Here is a 22846-nt window from a genome sequence, read left to right on the forward strand (position 1 = left end):
TTTGAAAATAATACAAAACTAGTACATAAAACCACAAATATGGATCCACTATGTGAACGATATCGTCATCATTTGTCCAGGAACAGTATTAGAATTGAGTACATTTAAAGACTACCTTAATAACTTACATCCAAACATAAAATTCATTCTGGAACTAGAAGAAAATAAAAAAGTTCCTTTCTTACACATCCTTATAGAAATAAATGAAAGAAAAAGCAGGTTATTGTTTTTCATCTATAGAAAACCTACAAACACAGGAAGATTTCTTCATGCTATCTCACACCCCCACCACCCGAAGCAAAAAATAGGCCTAAGAAAAACCTTAAGGAATAAAGCATACAACATCCCCAATACAGAAGAAAAGCGGAAAGAAGAAATACAATATTGAACACAGATCCTACAACTGAATGGTTACACAACTAAAATAATTAAGAAAATTCTCAACACAGCACCTACAAAAAAAGAACACTTCCAGAACGCAGTTACCCTCTCTTATATGAAGAATGTAACAGATAAATTACCAAATTACTCTACAGGTGCAACATAAAAGTGACTTTCCTGCCACTTGAAAAAATATCAAGATCTCTTCGTCCTCTGAAACCTCCTCATCACCCAATGAAAAAACCAGGGGATTATAATGTTCATTGTTCTTGTGGCATCTGCTACGTAGGCCAGACCGGGAGATCGGGGAAAATCCGTGTGATGTTTATAAGACCATTTTTTAATAACAAGAAAAATTAAAATAAGATTAATGAATACAAAGAAGGTAAGAGACAAAAATAGAATGTATAACATAAATCACCTAAAAATATAGAAACAAAAGAAGAGAGAACATAAATCTGGCTTAGCATATCACACAGCTTCTACGTCATGATGTACTCTAGGATAAAACACACATGTCCTATATTAAAAAGAATTGTTTCACAAGAAAATTCGAAGAGGCAGCAAATATGATTAAAATTCCTACGCAATGCAACAAAAATCAAGGTTTGATTTTAAATCAAGTTTGGTCATCGTTTATTAAAAATTTACCCACTTCAGACCTCGGACAGAGTGAGCCTGAACCATAGAAAACACGACAACAAACAGCATTGTCTCCAACTAACACGCATTATCGGTTGTATAGATCTGTTATTCGAATTTTTTAACGAACTTTTTTGATGTTCATAATACCAACAAATGAACTTGTTTTTCGTAATTTTTTATAGTTTGTGCTTTAAACTGTTAGTGCTCTTTAGCCCTGAAGATATTAGTCTTATGACTAACGAAACCTATCAGGTTATTTTAGTACTTGTTTAGTATTTTAAAAACAGTTCCCTAATAAACATGTGATCACAAAACCAGAATATTTCTGTTCAATTATACATAAATTATTACAGAAAAGTAAAAAGCCTTTTTCCTTCTGACATAATTTTGGTTTCTCTAGAAAACAAGTGTAAAGTTCGTCTTGTGCCCGAGAAATGGCAAACTGAAAGTATGAGAGGATTTGTCGCTTCCCAAGCCATGGGCAATACACAATACAATTGCATGATGCCTGGGTCACACCAATCTGATGTGACATATTATACATATTTCCTCTACGTGTATATATAAAATAAGAAATATATTCGTCAGGAGTTTCTAGCAAACCCAATTAAAATGTAATCTAAAATTATTCGTATAATTAAAATATAGTTGTTAAAGGACAATGTACTACCATGAATGGAACTCTAGATGTAAATGAACTACTTCAGCATCAATTAAATTTTGGTCTTTAACTTCACCGAGAGTCACGTTTTGAGCTGTTGAATACTTTAGAGGCTTAAGGAGAACGTATTGTCATCTCATGATCCTAAACCTGTACAGTTGTGAAGTAGTGTGCATTTTCGTCGATTTTCTGAGATGCAGAGTTAAAAGCCAGTTATAGGGATAACCTCACTTGTGTTAGAGGTCAACGAATTCGGAAAACGACAGATTTCAAAAAGGCCTAGAAAAGGTCTTGAATGGGAGACTAAAATCGAATCTATAAAGTATTTCCTCTTGGATGTGCGGCATTATGGTAGCAGAAAGAATGTCATTGAATTCCAGAGGCCTTCGCAAAAAATACATTGCACTTCAAAAAAAAAAAAAAGAGATGGACTGCTGATAACTAAGCATTCGTTATATATGAATGAGTTCAACAGAGGAAAGAAATTCTATCTGCTTAAATCATGAAATTTACAGAACGTGTCTTTGCATAATAAATTCTAAGGTCAAAACTAACTTCATAAGAAATAGAATTTCTAGTTTGGAAAGGTAATTTAAGATATCTGTGACAGTAAAGAAAGTATTTACTGTAGCCTTGATAAATGTTTATCAAAATATACTATATATAAAGTAAAAAGGAAACGATCCCCCCAATGAAAGGGAATTAGCAAATGAACATTGGAAATGGCAATATCAGATTGAATTTATTCTCAATGTTAAAATGTAAATTGCATAAATTCCCAGTTTCCCTTGTGCCTAAAACTAAATGACCTGTTATGACCCGATAACTTCGCATTTTTCCAACCTCGTTATATACTCTACTCAGTATTAACCAGAGAATTTAAATGGTTTGTGGCTAACCATCCTATCAAATGTGGTTAATCCTATTTTCGTCGCGTATTATAGTTTTAAATTTCATGTGTTCTATTGGCTGGTGTACGAGTTTTGAAAGTTGAAAATCCAACAGGTTTGGGCAGGAAAAGCCTTGATGCCTCAGTATGAAACTGGCCAACTCACCTTGGTCTGAAAAGCTATTATAATTTTTTTTCGTGTCCTAGACGGGATTTAAATTCTGATATTTTCCAACTGTAGGGCATTATCGATATCATGTTGTGTGTGCTACAGAGACTAGCCAGTATGGCTGGAAATAAATGGAAGAAAGTGCTGTCGCTAAAAAACAAATAATTAAACTGACATAGGAAATGAAGAGGGAGAGAAAGAGAGTTACCACATGATGGCTGGAAGAGTAAGTCTATAGGAAAATAGAAAATGGAATAATAAGACTATTAATAAAACTCAAAATTAAAAGTATCCACAGATACTTTTAACTGCTATCAAGATATTTTATTGATAGCAGATAGACTTTCCTGACTAGAGCGGGAAAGTGGTAATTGAATTACTGCATTTGCGAAAACGCAAATGGGGATTATACAAATACCCTTAGGCATGATGGTAATCCCCTGCAAAAAAAAAATGACACTTCCTCCTATTGATAGCTGTAGCATCTGAAATTCTTTTGTCTGGCACGCAGCCAATTCAGCCTAAGATTCACCATAATAAAGCAACCAAGAATTTTTTTTTCTTTTGAGATGGACTTCAGTTCTCCAGTCATACTTTGAATTAACTGAGAGTTGCAAATGTCATTTCATCCTGGTTTCAGAAGAAATTTCAGCTTTATTACTATTATTATTATTATACAGGCATCTCCCATCAGAGACTCATCGCAGAAGATCCATTATTCACACAATTCCTATCATGCCTCTTTTTAAACTCATTCACTGAAGAAGTACTCACAACCACCTCAGCAACCCATTCCATCCATTCACCATCCTCCATCATAAATGCTTGTTGTCCCTTCCACTCAAGGCACTATTCCTCTAAACAGCAATAACCCAATACAAAGATGTATGCTTAACCTGGGATACTGTACTCAGCTTTTCGAATGAGGCATCAAAATCGTCCAATAAATTCGTGGTACTATACAGAAGTGGATATTTCAATTAACTGGCATGCCCTTTGTCAGAAGCGTATCCAGTTATTTTAATAGAGACATGTCTCTTTTTTTTTTTTTTTTTTTCTGTGACTGGGTAGTGTTCTGCTGAACTGGTTCTGATCACCACATCCATTCCAAACTCATGCCAATCAAACTTACATCATTTAATAAGCCGAAAGGCTATTTTACCGGCGAAATTGTTAATATGAAGGGGGTGGTGGTAAATCCCTTTATGTTTTTATAGCCGGGTACGAAACTCGGATCGAAATCTATCGAAATCCATAGAGTTTCATGCCGAAAAAACTATCGGCAAGCCCAAATGTAAATGATCACTTGAGTAGTAAAACACCAGAGCAACTCCATGCAAAGGCGGAGCAAGTTCCCTCACTAACTTTAATATTCTCTCATAATGTAAAACCAAGCTCTTAAGAGATGTATATATAATGTTTTACATTATGAGAAGAGGTCACTACCGAGACCAGTTTCAACCTTTTTTGAGGTCTCATCAGTGGGTAGGTAGACCTGGAATATCAAGGTTTAAGTGAACCCGAACTTACATATCTCTACTATCGAATTGCCGAAGTGGTATACTCCTATATTTATTGTTAATTACTCATTTAATAAGCCGAAAGGCTATTTTACTGGCGAAATTGTTAATAGAAAGGGGGAATGGGATGAGACCTCAAAAAAGGTTGAAACCGGTCTGGGTAGTGACCTCTTCTCATAATGTAAAACAATATATATACATCTATATAAGTTCGTGACGGATCTTGCTCCACCTTTGCATGGAGTTGCCCTGGTGTTTTACTACTCAAGTGATCATTTACACTTGGGCTCGCCGATAGTTTTTTCGGCATGAAACTCTGTGGATTTCGATCCGAGTTTCGTACCCGGCTATAAAAACATAAAGGGATTTACCATGCCCCCTTTCTATAAACTTACATCATATTTTCTCGTTTTTTCCATTTACCTTTGTTCAGGGAGAAACCTTTTAAATAGAATTTCTTTAGTACTGTAACCTTTTAAAAGAATATTAGAGGTGACAAGAGGGAGTTCATGTTCTCCCTTTGTAAACCATTTTACAGATTTTGTAATGTAATAGCGTTGTAGCATCGTACAGTAGCAGGCCTTCCTTCGTGAGTCCTTGGAGATGAAATAATAACAATAATAATGAAAGGCCATTCTAGTAATAAAAATTTGCTTTTTGCTAGCTAACGCCTTTTATTCCTTTATAGGGACTAGGCGAGGCTTTTAAACTCTATCTAGCTTTTGGAGACTGAGTGGACAGTTCAATCTATACGGGTAGCCAATCAGAGATAGCTAGCACATGTCTATCACTAATTATAGGCAGCCACCAATGAAGAGAACAGAAAACAAGTGCTGTTATCACTTCATACGTAACCCTAACAGGATATGTTACTGTCTGAAATAATGTGGGTTCTGTCGATTTTCTTGAGTTTACGGAATGAAAAACCCACTTGCACATGCCAGAGTTCGACGAACTCGGGAACCGCTCGAAGAAAGGCTTTGAAAAAGTTCCTCCATTCAGCGACTAGGTCAAACAATAAGTCCATCTTCGTGCGAACTAGCGCAGTAGATGCAAGCGTCACTTCATAAAAATTAACATAACAAATTAGTTCATCAAAAAAAAAAAAAAAATCGCTGCTTCATTTACTATTGTGTTCTTCCCATTCTTATGTACTGACTTCTTGAAATTGTTCTCATGCAATGGAAATATTCTCCAAACGATGATAGAGTACCACTTATCACTTGGAACTTCTATGGATTGACATATTGGGATATACAGTATTAAAATAAAATGACGGGTACGGAGCGAGTACATTTTTTTTCATGGCGAGTTGGAATTTGTATAATTTATCAAGCCACCGTATGTCATAAACTTTATCCAGTTATTTTATAAAAGACTTGTCTCTTGTTTTACCTATTCTTTTTTTTTATAGCTATGATTGGATAGTGTTCTGATGAGCTAGCTCTAATAATATATGTACATATACAGGGTGATCAAAATTAAAGTAACCCCCTGTTTAAGGCCTGATGGAGAGACATTCAGTGATTCAAATGCTGCGAAACTTTGCAGAAATACATTATGCGTCATGCGGAATCGATATCTGATAAAAAAAAAAAATCAGTTCCAAAATCACCACTAGGGGAACTGCACGATGAACCGAATGCAGATGTAGTATTTTGCTGTGTATGTAAGGAGAAATGTGACACAAGCATAAGTAATATTTTTATTCACTTCTATTATGCATTCATCGACTATACTGTTCAATGTGCTACCCTTACCGGTATGCCACAAACTCCATCCTTTGCACAGTGTTCTTCAGTGGCAGAACGAGGGACCGACATTGCATATATGCTGCACGTCAGTGCTGGCAAGTTATCAGGATAATCGCTATAAACCCTATCTTTGAGAAATCCACAGAGCCAGAAGTCACACGGGATCAGATCAGGTGAATGAGGGGACCATGCAGTGGGAAATGCATTGCTGGTCATCACTCTGGCATTCATGAGATGTTTTCGAAATACCTCCTGTACGAATTGATCGATGTATGGAAAGGCACCATCCTGCATGAATATGACTAAATCCATGCACAGGTGCTGCTATAGCAATGTCACAACAAAACTGTTTATCATATCGCGATATCTCTTGGCAATAACAGAGTGAGTCACAGAACCTACTGGTGAATGTCTCAAAAGAGCAGTGGCGGCCGGTGAAAATTTTAAGTGGGGGTGCTGCATATACAAAAAAAAAAAAAAAAAAAAAAAAAAAAAAAAAAAAAAAAAACTTTTTTTCATTAATCAGTAATAAATATACATATTAAAAATTGCTTTATTAAAAACATTTCATCCTCACTAGGAACAAACACCAATAATAAAAGTTTCGTATCAGTAGCAATGAAAAGTGCAAACGAACATCGGCGTTATATCACAGTGCATGTGTTTCGTGTAACGATAATTGAAAAAATTTATTCTTTTTATATTTTCAACAGTGACACTCGTCACAATTCAGCCTTGTTTCTATTATAAATAAATAATTATATGTTATTTTAACAAAATAAAATACGATTTACAAAAAAATAGTTCTCCACAAACACACACCAATAATAAACGTTTCATATGGAAGTGGAAGGAGGGCAAGATTGTGCGACTTCATAAAAGAGGTGATAGAACTCGAGCATTAAACTATAGGCATATCTTTGTGTCAGGTGTTGTGGTTAAGTTGTTGGAGAAGCTTGTGAGAACTAGGATCCAGAGTTGGGTTGACAACGATGGTATCATCTTTGATGGACAGCATGGATTTGCTAAAGGGAAGTCATGTTTTAGTAATCTACTTATTTATTACAATAAAGTTACTGCTTCCTTGGACAGAGGAGAAGGATACACAGTGATATACTTGGATTTCGCAAAGGCTTTTGATAAAGTACATCATGATAAATTGATAGTCAAACTGGAGCGGATGGGGTTGGATATTAGATTGGTGCATTGGATTGGAGATTGGCTGTCTGATAGGTATCAACAAGTTGTGTATGGGGGGAGCGATGTCAAGGAAAAGGAAAGTCACTAGTGGAGTGCCTCAGGGATCTGTTTTAGGCCATTACTGTTTAACTTGTATGTTAATGATATAGGTGAAGATTTGGATGGAGATATTCAGTTGTTTGCAGATGATGCAAAGTTGGGATGAACCATGAAGAGTAGTGAGAATATTGTGACCTTGCAGGAAGACCTGAATAAATTGAGTGATTGGGCACAGGAATGGGGATGTGAGTTCAATGTTGCAAAATGTAAGGTTTTAAAATTTGGAAAACAAAGATGGGTTGCAGAATTTATGCTTGGTGAGGATACATTGTTGGAGGAGTAAAAAATAAGAGATCTGGGGGTGATAGTGGATAAGGATCAGAAATTTAGGGGACACAGCCAAAATTCTGAAGACAACACAAAGGCTTCTTGGAATGATGCAGAGGACACTGACGTGTAAAAGTAGGGAGATTCATGTTCTGCTGTATAAGGCTTTGATTAGGCCACACATGAACTATTGTGCCCAGATTTGGTCACCTGGTTTTCAGAATGATGAAGAGATGTTGGAAAGGGTCCAAAGGCGACTAACTAAGGTAGTTTCTGACCTCTGGAATGTCGAGTATGAGAAAAGATTGAGGAGATGCAATTTGCAGAGTCTGGTGGACAGGAGGAAGAGGGGAGATATGATAGAGACATATAAGTTGGTAAGGGGTTGTTATAGGATCAATGCTGGAGAAGTTCTACAGAAAAAATAGTGGGAGAACCAGAGGTCATCCCTGGAAACTGTATAAAGGTGAGTAGGGGAATGAGAGGCAAATTTTTTTCGTGCAGAGTTGTAAATGATTGGAATGCCTTGCCTGAGAGTGTGGTGTCTGCTGGGAGTTTGAATCTGTTCAAAGCACAGTATGATGAGCTGTGTGTGATAAAAGGACCTTTGAGATGAGTCTTTGACTCCATGAGGTCTTGGGTAATAATAATAATAATAATATATCTCACGGAAATAACGAGCGCAGGCATTACGTCATTAGATACACAGCCCAAGTGGCAGTGCATCTAATGACGTAACGTGCACCGACAAGCGCCAACGAATATCGGCGTTAGATTGCAGTGCATTTGTTTCGTGTAACGATAATTGAAAAATATTCTTTTCATATTTTCAACAGTGACACTCGTCATAATTCAGCCTTGTATCTATAATAAATAAATAAATATGTTATTTTAACAAAATAAAATAAGATTTACAAAAAATAGTTCACCAAGCACACACACACCAATAATAAACGTTTCACATCTCACAGAAATAAGGTGCGTACGCATACTAAAAATACACTGCCATTTGAGCAGTTACAGTTGGGAATGACGTAACGAGCGATGACAAGAACAAACGAATATCGGCGTTAGATCGGTGTGCATTTGTTTCGTAATCTAAAGCGTTAATCGAAGAATTCCAATTATTAACTATTCAATAAATGTTAAAACATAAACTGCAACCTTTAACATGTTGTACTGCATTTATATAATGTTGTAAGCATTGTTATTATTTATAAACGCAAATAAAATTTATTTTTTTCATTTTTTCCTTGGGGATGCTGCAGTGTCGCAGTGCTTATGTACGAGCCGCCACTGCAAAAAAGAATGATCCAAAGATAAATGAAGCTGTAAATCCACACAAAACAGTAACTTTGGATGAATTCAAAGGAATTTGTTGTATTGCATGCGGATTCTTGTGTAGCCCATACCTGACAATTGTGAATATTTACAGCTCCGTTCAGGTGAAAGCAAAGCGAAGCGAACCTTATCTCCCTACAAAATCATTCATGGCCATGCAGCATCCAACTTCATTTGTGCAAGGAATGTTAAAGCAAATGTCAGTTGATTTTCAAAGTCCTGCTGGCAAAACTACCTGTGTTAGGGCTTGAATCAGAAGAAATGCAGAACCTTCATTAGAATTTTCCAGGCAGTTGTGTAAGGCACATTCTTGTGCCTTGATACAGCACATGCACTGCAGAAAAAAAATGCTGTTATTCATGGCATGCTACACAGCAGTAGTAGTTCATTCACTTGTTGTGAATTGATTAGTTTGCAGCCTTACGATATATATATATATATATATATATATATATATATATATAAATATATATATATATATATATATATATATATATATATAAGGTGAACGATGCTTGGGTGGAAAGCATTTGGAAAATTACATTCAATATTCAAAAGCCAACTACCATTATGCCTGAAGAGAAAAGTTTTTAATCTATATTATTTAAATTAAGGGGATATTAAATCCCACATTGTTTTAAAACCGAATAAGAAACTCAAATGTTGGAATCAGAGAGTTTCATGCCGAATATAGCAAACTATAAAAGAATCAGATTAGCTCACGCTAGTAATTGCCGATTACTAGCGTGAGCTAATGCAAGTAGTCCTAGTATGTAGTACAATTCCGGGCAACTTGTTGCAAAGTTGAGTAAAGTTCTGATCGCTATTCCTTGGTATTTTCAATAATGTAAAAACACACTTCCTAGGAAATGTATGCTGTTATTACATTATGGTGGGAGGTCACTACCCAGACCGGTTTCAGCCTTTTTTGAGGCTTCATCAGTGAGTAGCTAGACCAAATAGATACCAAAGGGTATAGGGAAAAGAACTTATATACTCTGCTATACGAGTTGTCAAAAAGGTGCAACCATTTAAGTTACTTAAATATAAATATAAAGATGGACAGCCAATAGGCTTCATTTCGGCGATATCGTTTCATATCGCCGAAATGAAGCCTATTGGCTTCTTTATATTTAAGTAGTTTTTAACCTATATATTCTTCCTATACTGACATATGGCTGTGAAACATTGACACTGAATGTAAAGGAAATTCAAAAATTAAGAACAACACAATTTAGTATGGAAAGAAGTATGCTTGGTATCACAAGATTGGATCACAAAAGGAATACATGGATAAGAAGTCAAACCAAAGTCTCTGACATCATAGGAAGAGTGAAACATCTGAAGTGACAATGGGCTGGGCACATTGCTCGAAGACAAAATCAGTGACGGACAAAAGAAGTACTGGACTGGATTCCACGAGAGGAAAAACGACCACGACGCTAACCTAAATCACGGTGGATTGATGAAATCATCAGATTTGCAGGAGTGACATGGAAAAGGAGAGATGGACAGAAAGTTTTGGAGTAATCTTGGAAAGGCCTTCATCCATCAGTGGATCGACAATGGCTGATGATGATATATATATATATATATACTGGGGGGGGCTTTGCCATACCCCCCTGGCGCCTACAGAGTCCAACCCCCGGGCTCCGTAGGTGCCAAGTTCCGGGCTGGTAAGTCGGTTCTCCATTGTTTTGAAATGTCCAACAAATTGTTGTCTCATGAAGGCAAACACATTGTTGTACGTGAAATGTTTCAAATTTCGGTTTATCAGCTTAACCCGGCTCAAAACAATGAAGAGACAAAAAACATGACATAAAAACGTTTCAAATTTCAGCTTAATCTGGCTCAAAACAATGAAGAAACAAAAAACGTGACATAAAAACGTTTCAAATTTAGACTTATCTTTTTATATATATATATAGATAGATAGATAGATAGATAGATTCTCTCTCTCTCTCTCTATATATATATAGAGAGAGAGAGAGGAGATGTACAAGTACATAAAATAGAAGCAAAATGCATATAATAATTTGAATACAAATTTTATATAGCAATATAAAAAAAGTTTCTTGTTCTTCCTCTTTTGCTCATGGCAGGTTGAGTTCCTCAAAGACAAATTTTTTCCATTTCTTTCTACTTGCTGTCTTTTTGTGTAGTTCTGTCCATATATCTTTTATTGTTTCACTGCTGCTTGTTATAGTTCCATCTTTTTACAATATTGAAACTGGGTTAGGTGAGTATGATCTAATTATTTCTTTAACTATTTCATAAATGTTCTTAGAGTCATGTTTTTTGTATGCTTCTTCCTACATTCCTGCCTTTTCTTTTAAATATGAGGTTTTTGCAAATCTGCATTTTTTTGTCTATTTCTTTTTTCAGATTTTTGTATAGTATTCTGTTTTCTTTGCTATCTTTTTTTGAGAGGTTAATTTTTGATGTTCGTTTGCTTTTCCATAAATCTATAATCTCTGGTGTAATCCAATTCTTTGTTGTCTGCTAGCCTAAGTGCTTTTTCTGTTTCTTTAATAATACTTGATCCTTTTCCCAAGATTCTGAAGTTTTATCTAGCACAAGATTATTTAAGTTTTCTTCCAATGCTCTCTGGTAATTAGATTTGGTTAGGTTATCTTTGAGCTTCGATATGTCTATTTTCGTTTGTTTTCTATTCCTTTTAAGACTTATTTTTAGTTTGACTGATAGTAGATTCATGGTCTGTGGCAATGTCAATCTTTTTATAATCTTTTCATATTTTGGAATGAATCTTTCCATTTTTTATTGAGAATTATATATAGTCTACAAAGTGGTGATGTTTAGGTATATTTATGTTGTAGCCTGTGGTAGAATAAGGTATTTGTGATAAACAGTTGATTTTTTGTAAAAATTAATCAAGTCCTACTATCTCTCATTCATATCTCCATGTCCAAATTTTCTCATTACTTCTGTTCTATTCTCAGAGTACCTACCAGATTTTGCATTAAAATTTTTCATAATAATCATAATATTCCTTTTGCTTGTTTGATTTGATTTCTTGCAATTGTTCAAGAAATTGACTATATTCCTTTTCTTCATGTTATTTGTCTAGGACCTAAACTTCTATTATTTATATATATATATATATTCATTTTTCTTTTGATTTAATCTTACTGAGATAATTCTAGTGAAAACTGGTCTTACATCAACTATTGAGTTTATGAGCCATTTTTTGATGATTAGCACTACAATTTCTCTATGATGGTTATCATTCCTTCCTGAATAGAACATGCTTGCATTTTTTATGTCAATTTTCCCTTCGCCTATCCAGTGTCGGCAACTCCTACTCTTCCCCATTTAAACAGTTCAAGCTCTCTCACTCTATAAGTTTTACTTTGCCAGGTTCATATGGTGTTCTGATATTGAAGGATGAAAGATTACATGTACAGTTTGCACTTCACATAGCTGTCTTCACACCTACTCTATATGGGCTTGAGTTAGGCATGTTTCTTTCTACATTTTCTATTTGCTAGCTGATCCATCTCTGAAGATTTTAGGCAATTAATGCAGCCAGTTTGCCACTACCCTGCTGCATATGCTACTTTGAATGGAGCATAGATCCTGAGAGAAGTAGTCTTCCACTGTTTTTAGGTAGATCATCCCTAACCTGAGGTACAGAGGCCTTTTGCAGTCACTCCTAACATGGGGACAGACACTGCATTTACCAGTAACCCTTGGTAGGGGATCTTTCTCGGTACTGACAGCCAGAGCCAGCTGAATCCAGGTTATTTATAGAGGTATATTCCTCCGAAGGCACTTCCACAGCTATCATTGTTCAGATATGAAATCTTCTTCTTCTGCTAATGAGTCCACCAGTATTCACAGAGGTCTGTTGGCATCCTCCTAGAAGGCTGTTTCCAAGGTGGGGAGGTCCTGGGGGATACAGCAAGGGCATGGACTTGACTCACCCCCACATAAAGAACTTTTATGTATAGCAAATATCTTACCATTAGACATAGTGAAAAAATGTAAAATAACTAACCTATTTTGTATATTAGGTAAACAAGTAAAAAATTACTCAATACTACACATTTCCAAATGTGTTACATCTGTATGTCACACGGACTGTTAACAAAAGATGCTGGTACACAGTACAGTCAGGGCTGTACTCACACTTTTCCCAAGGCAGGCAGGGCCTGAGGTGCTAGAGTGCTCTGGGGCCCATCTCATTGTTTGGAGCTTTTAAATTGACCCTAATTTTTCAGGATCCCCAGCTAGAGCCTCGTGCACCTATACATAAGTATGACCCTGAGTACAACTTGGTACTGCCCCCACCCCTTCCAAATAAAATAAATAAAAACAACATTGTGTGTACAGCCTCCCACAATCAATGTACTCTCCAAAGAGTAACCTTCAGAAATTTGTATGCTCAAAAAACATGTCAAGAAATTTTTTCTTTCCTCTTACCGTTTTACCCACACAGGCACTGATATGTAACTGTTGGTCTAGTGACTTTTTGTTGTGGGTCATATGTAAAAGTCAGGATTCAATATGAATTGAAATTATTTCATTTGTTCTATTTAAGCATTTATTCGTTGTCTTATTTTTTTTTTCTTTCTGTGTAGCATTAAATATAAATATTTAGGACAAAAAAAAAAAAAAAGAAACACGGGATTGCAAACCAAGTAAATTAATTTCGAATTTCTCTCATTGTAAGAAATAAAAAAGCACATAGCAAATTACAGTCATATTATGTAAATTTATTTCATGTTTGAATAAAATGAGTAATAGGAATGAAGAAGCTTACATTACTGAAATTCCATTTGTAATACTTATATTTTAATATAATTTTTAAATATAAAAATGTTTAACTATAAACAAGACAGCTTAAATTTTTCAAAATCTTTTGAAAAGTTTCAAAATTCCAAAGTTTTATTAGGAAATAAAAACACCATTTTATTTTTTATATAAACATGATGCAATTGTCATGTCATTAACCATTAATGTCATCAAAGCAGTATTCATACACTGGAGAATCCAAGCAAACCGCCAAAAGAGTTCAGCCATACTGTTCTCCAAAAAGAAAGTCCAGACCAAGGAGGACATACACCTGCAAGGAGTCAAGATTCCATGGCAGAATGAAGTCAAATATCTTGGCGTGATGCTGGACAAAAAACTCCAATTCACCAGTCATATAAAACACATAACCTGGAAGACTTCCAAAATAATCGCGTAACTCTCTACCCCATGATCAACAGAAGAAGCAAACTGGATACTCGGAACATACTACTCATATACAGGATGGAAATATGCCCAGTCATCACCTGTATGGAGCCATACCTTGGATACAAACATTCAAAAACTGCACAGGATACAGAATAAATGCCTGAGAATGATTGTGAATTGTGAGAATTGAATTGTGATTTTTCGAGACTTAATTTTCACGAGGGTTATGCGATGGATTTCAATGGAAGGATTTTGCCAATTGAATTCGTTCAGCACACGGTAAGGCTCTGGCTTTAATGTAAATTTTCCAGGCCCATTCTTGTTCCCTGCCCTGTACCTGTCAGTAGTCTTCTGCCTCTAGTAGGAGATTTCGACTGCCGGTCTACACTTGGTGGAAATAAGGGACAAAGCGGCTCCTGAATCACACATCCCCCATCAAATCATGGGTTGATTTAATTTAAATCATTGCTGCTACTTCAAGCATTTTGCCAACGCTCGGTTTTGCTGGCAGTCCTTTACAGCTGCGGGATTCTCTCTGCGAGTAGACCATTGATTAGGACTACGGGACTTTTACACAGACTTAAGCTTAAACAGTGCTTTTACACCTCATTTTCTCAAAATGTGCGAAGTTGACACTGACGCCCTGGTAGAGTCACTATACAGAGGGCTAGCCATAAACATACTTGAAAAGATTCTAAAAAAATTTGAAATCAATTTTAACTCTATGACAAAGAGGACTTAGTGATCTCTGTCACCTCAGACTTTGCAGAGGTCCAAGCGCATAAGAAGTGAAAAACCACAGCCTCTGAACCACCAAAAGAGGATGGAATGGAAGATGGCCCAGTTTTAGATCCCTCTACCTCCACTAGAGAGAAGGTACCTCTGATCATACTCTGCAAAAAACAAAGATGGATGTCTCTTAGGGCCACCATGTCCAATCTAAAGATCTCTTATATCACCGCCAAAAATGTCACTGATGGCATCAAGATACAGCCCACCACAGTGATGGACTACCAAAAACTTAATGCCAAAGGCATTCAGTATCACACCTTCTCACTCGGCTTAGAGAAAAATCGGAAGGTGGTGCTCCGAGGAGTATATGAAGACATATCCACAGAAGAAGTGGCTGCTGATACTCCATCAAGGTCAGCAGAATGACCAAAAAAGACAAGACTCCGATGCCATTAGTATTAGTTGAGATTCATCAAGCTTACAAACAATTATGACCTGACGTCAATCTGTGGACTTAAAATCAACCCAGAACCCTTAACGAAAAGGGCTTCAACAGGTCAGTGCCACAGATGTCAAAAACGTTTGGCAACACCCAGAAAATGTGTAAGGCTGAGTTTAAATGTCTAAAATGTGGGGACAGCCACCCAACCAATATCTGTACAAAACCAAAAACCACATAGACTAAATGTGCCAACTGCGGTGGCCCTTATGACTAATCATGGCAAATCTAAATGAGGCCATATTTGAGGAGGATTACTCAGACTAGGAAAGCTACTGAGTGCCAACTGGCCAGGAAAAGTTAATCTTTTTTTTGATACATCACCCCCCCCCCAGCAGTCATAGAAGACTAAATGGATGATATATAAGTGACGAATTCATTACACAGATGCAATCAGACTTTGTACATTCCCCAAATCTAGAAGATGCTACATCACAAGACAGCATCCGTCAGACCTTGGAAACACATACAGAATTCCAAACGGTTAAAAAGAAGAGAAAAATTTCTACCACCACAGAAGAACCCAAATCAACAGAGATGGAATCCATCAATAAAGAAAAAGTACCACCAATCATCTTAAGAGATAAAGAAAAATGGATTCCTGTCTCATCAGCCATCAAGGAACATAACATCACATTCTCATGGGCCAAAAACTCAGATGAAGGAGTTAAAATTCAACCTGCCACAGTCATGGACTATAGAGATTTATGGACAATGCAAATCTCCCATACCACACCTTCACTTTAACCAGCGTAAAGAACCTGAAGGTAGTTCTTCGTGGGTTGCCAAAAGTTTCACCCCTGAAGATGTGATCACTGATCTCTCCAGACAGGGCCTGTCCCCAGTTAAAGTGAGCAGGATGCTCAGGTCAGATAAAAGACCAATACCTTTGGTGCTGGTCGAAATCAGCAATACACAAAAGCAAATCTATGAACGGATAGTTATATGCAGACTTAAAATATCAACTGAGCTGCTCAGAAAGGAAGCATCAGCAGGACAGTGTCATAGGTGCCAAAGGTTCGGGCACACCCAAAAATTATGTAAGGCAGCCTACAGGTGCTTGAAGTGCGGCGAGGGACATCAGACCAGCACCTGCACCAAGCCATGAACTACTCCTGCCTGCTGTGTTAACTGCAGAGGATCTCACCCCGCCAATTACAAGGGGTGCCTTTTCAATCCAAAAAAAAAAATAAATAAATAAATCGACAGTCAGCAAGAGTCAATCTTGCTCCTCCTTGCAATAACACCATAAGCAACCCCCCCCCCAGTCCGAAACACCTCACCTTCAACCACACAGGAAGGAACACGATCCACAACCATGACCAAACATAAGCTGAGGCTGCACAAACTCAGATTCCTACATCTCTTGAGCAAGAAAGCCCCAACTCAGCATCAATTTTAACTGCTTCGCTGGCCACCATGCTGCAGAAATTCAGCAAATCAAGCCCTTCACCATCTTCCAGAAAGAGATTCCTGCAAGGCACTCAAACCATTATAACAGCCATCTGTCATGAGTAAAAAATTCAAACCAAAGTCACTCAAGATAGTAGCATGGAATGCAAATGGATTGATAAACAAGGTCCTGGAATTCCAAGAATTTGCGAATCGTCTAAGTGCTGATATCATGTTGATTGGCGGAAGAGGTGGAGGCACAGCCATATGTATCATAATACAATACCCAACCCCCACACCGTGAACCTGGAGGTGACCAGTGTGGAGGTGCATACCAGCAATGCTGGCAGTCTCAAGATCTAAGCTGCTTCCTTCGAGCATTCCTCTACTGACAACAGATCTGGACTCCATACGTGGATCAAATGACTCCATAATAATAGCAGGAGACCTCAATTCAAAACACACAGCTTGGTACAGCTCTTCAATTAACACCAAAGGCTACACGCTACTCAACTATGCAATGTTCAACTCTGCTATTGTGGCCGGACCTACCGAGCCCACCCGCTACAGCCCATTAGCAGCTCGGATGTATTAGACATCGTTATTTTTAAAAATATAAGATACCAATATAAATTGGAAACAGTTAATGAATTATCTTCTGACCACAGTTTCATAGTGCTTAATCTAGGTTCATCAGATCAGTTCTCACCCCTGCACACATTCATTCCATGGGACAAGTTAGCCAATGTTCTTCCAGATTATATTGGTCTGGTGCCTAACATCCATAAAAAGGAAGAGATAGCCACCCAACAGTCCAAGACGTATATATATGTCCAAGTTACCATGGATGCGAAGTGCATATTAAAATTGTAATACCATTGATATTACATTGAAATATATGATGGATACGAAGTGTAGAGGAGTGGTGTATTTTATCCATATTGATGGCGACGTGGATAGACTCAGCAGTAAATAACTTAACATCCAAATTCAGAAATCAATAGAATCAGTCAGGCAAACCACTGTCTTCCATCCAGCCAACCATATCCCAGAGGAAATCATGGAACTAATTAGAGCAAAAAACAGAGCCAGAAAGAGATTCCATAATACAAGAGCCTCCACAAGACAAAACAGTACTGAACAACAACTAAACAGGCAAGTTCGTGAAGATCTACAAAAAAAAAAAAAAACATCAATGGGAAGTCAAATTGGCTAACATCAATGCTGAAGATCACTCTGTCTGGAAATTCTTAAGAGCCATCCACACCAAAAAGCAACAGGGTGAACAATCAAACAAAAGACAAAGAACACCTGAAGATGATATGGAAGAGGATGTAGCAACACATGATACCCAAGATAGAAATGAAAAGGTCCCTCCAGTTATCCTCCGAGATAAAGAGAAGTGGACCTCAGTCTCAAGGTCCCTAGGAGAACAAAACATCAAGTTCTCCGTCTTGTTGAAAAATGAAGTCTTCTGAATCTTCATTCATTTGAGGAAGAAGCCAGTTTTCAAGCATGTCCAGATACGTTACCCTAGTAACAGTCTCTTAGGCAAAAAAAAAAAAAGAAAGGTCCATAAACTTTTGTTCTCGATAAGGTGCAAAACATATTAATTTTCAGGTAGTTCCTCTCATGTTGGAATGTTTCACGGGGATTTTGTAGTCCCCACATGGGAACATTGTGTTGGTTTACTTTCCCGCTTAGGTGGAACTTTGCATCGTCACTGAAAATTAAACACGGCAGAAAAGTATCATTTTCCATGTTTTGGAGCATACAATCACAAAATTCGACATGCTTTACCTTGTCATTTGCGCAAAGAGTGTGAACCAGCTGTAGGCAGTATGGTTTGAACAGTAAACGGTGCTTCAATACACCAGACAGTTGGTTGCGATATTGCAAGTTCCCTGCTCACTCTATGAGTTCACTTGCTTGGGCTATGCTCAAAAATCTGTTGAATTTGTCTCATGTTCTTCTCTGATACATGCGGTCTGCATGAGCTTTTTCCCTTATACAGACGTTTGCTCAAACTGATAATTCCAATGATAAATACTTTTCCTCGTTGGAGGTTTAATGTTGAAACGCACGATGAAACGCACGCTGCACTGCAGTCGCCAACTGGGTTTTAATGAGCTCACGAACACAAAAAAATTTTGTGCTGCATAGTAGCCATTTTGCTCACAACTGACGCTGTGTGCTAGGCAAGCACCCTAGCGGTAGTATTTCAAACTTTAGGACCTCCTCTTTCAAATATTATGTAGATCATTCACATATGATGTATACTTCAGGAAATAAAGTCATACGATATTGAGTCTATCTTTTTGAATCACCCTGTACTACATGAAAAATTTATATCATTGCTAACTTCCTATCTACAATTTTCCTCCAAATCAGTCTGTTACCTGTCAAGGCTCCAACATTATCAGATCATATTTCTATCTTCTAAGGCACTTTTTACCATATCAATCCACCTATATCTTGGTTTTCCTCTGGGTCTTTTTCCTGCCAACCTGGCAGAGAACACTTGTTTTGCTAATCTTTCCTCATCCATTCTGTTTAAGTGACCATATCACCTGAGATTAGCTCTGCTAACGCATTCCTGGATGCTGACAATGTCAAGTTCTTTCCCAATATCCAATTTCCCTTCTTACCCAACTCTCAGATCTATAAGTTAAAATTGGTTTGGACACTGTCTTGTATACAGCTAATTGAGTGTTCTGACTATTTTCTCTCTTATTCCATATAAATTTATTTGGTTGATTCCTACCATACCAGCTTTGTCTATTTTCATATTTAATTTACCATCTTCACTAAAAATCATGCCTAAGTAGCTGAAATGTTTTATTTTTTCTATAGGTTCTCCATTCACAATGCAGTTGATATTTTCAACGATTCAACCTATTTTCATTGTCTTTGTCTTTTTATTGTTGACCTTCATACCATATCTATTACAACAGTTATTCAATTTAGTCAGGGAATCTTGCAAACTTGTAGTGGATTTATTTAGAAGTATAACATCGTCTGCATAAAGCAAAGCTGAGATTAACATCCCCAATTTAGATATCAGGTTTAATACCACTTTCCTTCATAATGTGATCCATATAGATTATGAATAACGGAGGGAATAATGTACACGCTTGTCTGACACCAGATTTAACATTAAACCATCTTCCTGTACTTCCTTCAATTCTAACTGCTGATTTACAAAATATAAAATAATGGTACAACATGATGGAAAAAATTAACTCTCTTTTAAAATTTTTAACATACAATAACTATCATCCACACACACACACATTTCATTTCAGCTATGAGTGAAAACAGCATGTATTCCTAATTATCTTCTGTTATCTCACTTTCCATGTTATTAATGTATGGTAGATTACTTACTACATGCACTTTCCACTGTAATCTTAATAACTTTCTTCTGTGATCTCATCTTCCAAGTTACAATTGGCCTTCACTATAGTAAACACAATTATAACAAACTTACTATAAGAAACTATCAAAATGTTGACACCAAATCTTAAAGGTACAACTGTTCTAATTCACTACAGAAAACTATTCCTGTAAAAGTTTACCTAAATGAGAGTAACTGTGTTAGTGTACTTTTTTTTTTTTTGGGGGGGGGGGAAGGAGGAGGGAGCAATTCTATTTGTGTCTAAAAAAAGTGTGCTTTAAATATATTGTAATTATTAAACAAAGAATTGGTATTCTGCATTTTCAAAACTATTTTTTTTTCCTTCTTTTTATTCTACACATTAACATATTTTAATGTACACAAAAACATTTTATAAAAGTTTGCACATCATGCGGGTTTACAAACTGGATATTACAGAACTCCATGTTTCTCTCGGAACACACGATCAAACTCAGAATTTTTTACTGTCAAAAAAAATGCAGGAGTCCCATTCAGCAAGTTATACCTGAATAATGAATAATACAATGAGTTATATTAGATTTCACAAGTGATAAGCTTCAATTACTTTATGAAATATATGAATTAGTATACGAAGCAATATTTGATGGTTTGGTAGCATTACTCCTGCAGAGGCAACTAAGATTAAGTAATCTGTAAGCATGTTTATGAAGTGTGTGGATTATAGATTATTTACTTTTGTCTTAAGTTAGTTTTGATTTAAATTAGCTGAGTTAGTCAATCTCATGTTGACTAACTCAGTTAGCTATGTCAATGGTGAGAGTTAACTCAGATCATCTGCTGTCATCAGGATTACCACTCCCCCACCCATTCCATTCTCTCTGTCCTCCCTGAAAATACTATACCTTCACATTCTATCCCAGTAACTACAACTGTTGTTAACCAACTCTCACTAATGCCTATAACGTCTGCATTAGTATGAAGGTTGTTTGAAAAGTTTGGTAAAAAAAATAAGTTAAACACATTCTTTTTGGAAAAACTCACTTTTATTTCTCAACATATTCTCCATCGAGGTCTACACATTTGGTCCAGCGAGTTTCTAATTTTTTCATCCCATCTAAAAGATAGGATTTGTCAAATTGTGCAAAATAGTCATTGACAGCCTTGATGACATCTTCGTTCTAAGAAAATGCTTTCCCATCGAGCCAAATTTTTAAGTTTGGGAACAAGAAGTCACACAGGGCCAAGTCCAGTGAATATGGTGGATGTGGAACCAATTCAAAACTCAATTTGTGCAATTTTTCCATTGCGATGGCCGATGTGTGGGATTGCGTATTGTCTTGATGAAAGAGCACTTTTTTGTGAGCCAATCTTGGCCATTTTTTCTTCAGTTCTTCTTTTAAACGGCCCAAATGACACATAACAGATCCTGTTATTGTCTTGCCCGTTTCCAAATAGTCTATCATGATATTTCGGTGCTCTTTCACTGGGCATTGTCCGCTGTTTTGACTGCTGCTTGGACTCATCTGAGTAGTGGTGGATCCAAGTTTCATCTACAGTCACGAATCAACACAAAAAATCCTACGAATTGCAATTAAACATTGCCAAACACTGCATTGAAATATCTTTTCAACACTCGATCCCACGTACCATATCTGATTCTGAGAGCCAGGTTTCACTAATGCCAACAATCTTAAGCTACATCATAGTCAATAAAGCAACAAGCTCAACCCCTTTGTTTCTAATGCTCCTGGCATTTGTGTATAGACATAATAAATCACCACCTAGCCTATTTGTATAAGTAGATATACAATCTATTTGGTCTTGTTCTATAATTTTCTTTTTTTCCTCCACAGACATACTTAAAAGGTCCGAACCTAAAGCATATTTTTCCACCTCTTCACCACATACATAACCTTGTTCGAAGACATTCATATATTTATCATACTTGAATACCATAGCTGAACTTTCACAGATTTTTCCCATTCCTCCCTTGATGATCTAGTTTCCCTGACTCTATGCATTACATCTCGTACCAAGAAGTAATTTCTCCAGGCTTCTGATGCCAAATGAATTCAAGTGCAGGCCATCCTTCTTATACAAGTCTTTTCTGCCATCAAACACATCCCACACATCTAAAAACTTGCATCCATATCTTCTACACAGCCTGCACATGAAATCATTTGCTATCATCGCCTCCCTTCTTAACTCAGTACTGTCATATCTGGGTAGTAATCCAACAATTTTTACTCTCGCATTTCTTTCTCACTTCTTCCAACAGGCCTTTCATATCTTTTCTCATACTATATTTGTCACTACTTAAATTATTTGTACCTATCAAAACTACCATCTCTTTTACTTTTATTTTTTGGTTTTCAATTACGTTTTAATTTTCACTCCTGGAAAACTACATTTGCACTTGCCGAGGTGATTCCCTTGGCAAGCGCAAATTTTAAAATGGAGTCACCATACCATATCACCTCTTTTTTCTTAGATTTTAACTGACTTACCTTGTTGTTATTAATATTTTGACTACCAAGTTCAGTACTTTCCTGCCTATTCTTGTTCTGATCCTTTTTCTTATCCTGTCTAAGTTTAGTCGAATGTTTTTCCACCTTTTCCAATTCCCTGGTAGATTTTCTAATAATTTCTTTATCGAGATATTTCTAATATCATCTTGTCCTCAGATAAATTATCATTATCACTGCAGGAGTACTTT

General features: G+C 36.6%; 1 protein-coding gene and 1 long non-coding RNA gene across 3 annotated transcripts in view; both read right to left on the reverse strand.

The window, feature by feature from the left end:
• Positions 1–5956: 5956 nt before the first annotated feature.
• On the reverse strand, positions 5957–20206 carry LOC150110454 (uncharacterized). Its single transcript, XR_016548427.1, has 2 exons — positions 20139–20206; positions 5957–6475 (listed from the first exon to the last, which is right to left on the reverse strand). It is a non-coding gene; the product is annotated as an uncharacterized LOC150110454 (long non-coding RNA).
• Positions 20207–20455: 249 nt separating this feature from the next.
• Dpit47 (DNA polymerase interacting tpr containing protein of 47kD) overlaps positions 20456–22846 on the reverse strand; it is a 214895-nt gene continuing 212504 nt past the window's right edge. For both annotated transcript variants that reach the window (XM_090393941.1, XM_090393935.1), the window contains exon 12: positions 20456–20674. In XM_090393941.1, coding sequence (XP_090250067.1) covers positions 20581–20674 — 94 coding nt within the window. In that variant the 3' untranslated portion in view covers positions 20456–20580. The remainder of the gene's footprint in view (positions 20675–22846) is intronic.

The sequence above is a fragment of the Typopeltis vanoorti genome, chromosome 1 (genome assembly GCF_054136105.1).
Source record: "Typopeltis vanoorti isolate ZY-2024b chromosome 1, IOZ_Tvanoo_1.0, whole genome shotgun sequence".
Classification (NCBI taxonomy): domain Eukaryota; kingdom Metazoa; phylum Arthropoda; class Arachnida; order Uropygi; family Thelyphonidae; genus Typopeltis; species Typopeltis vanoorti.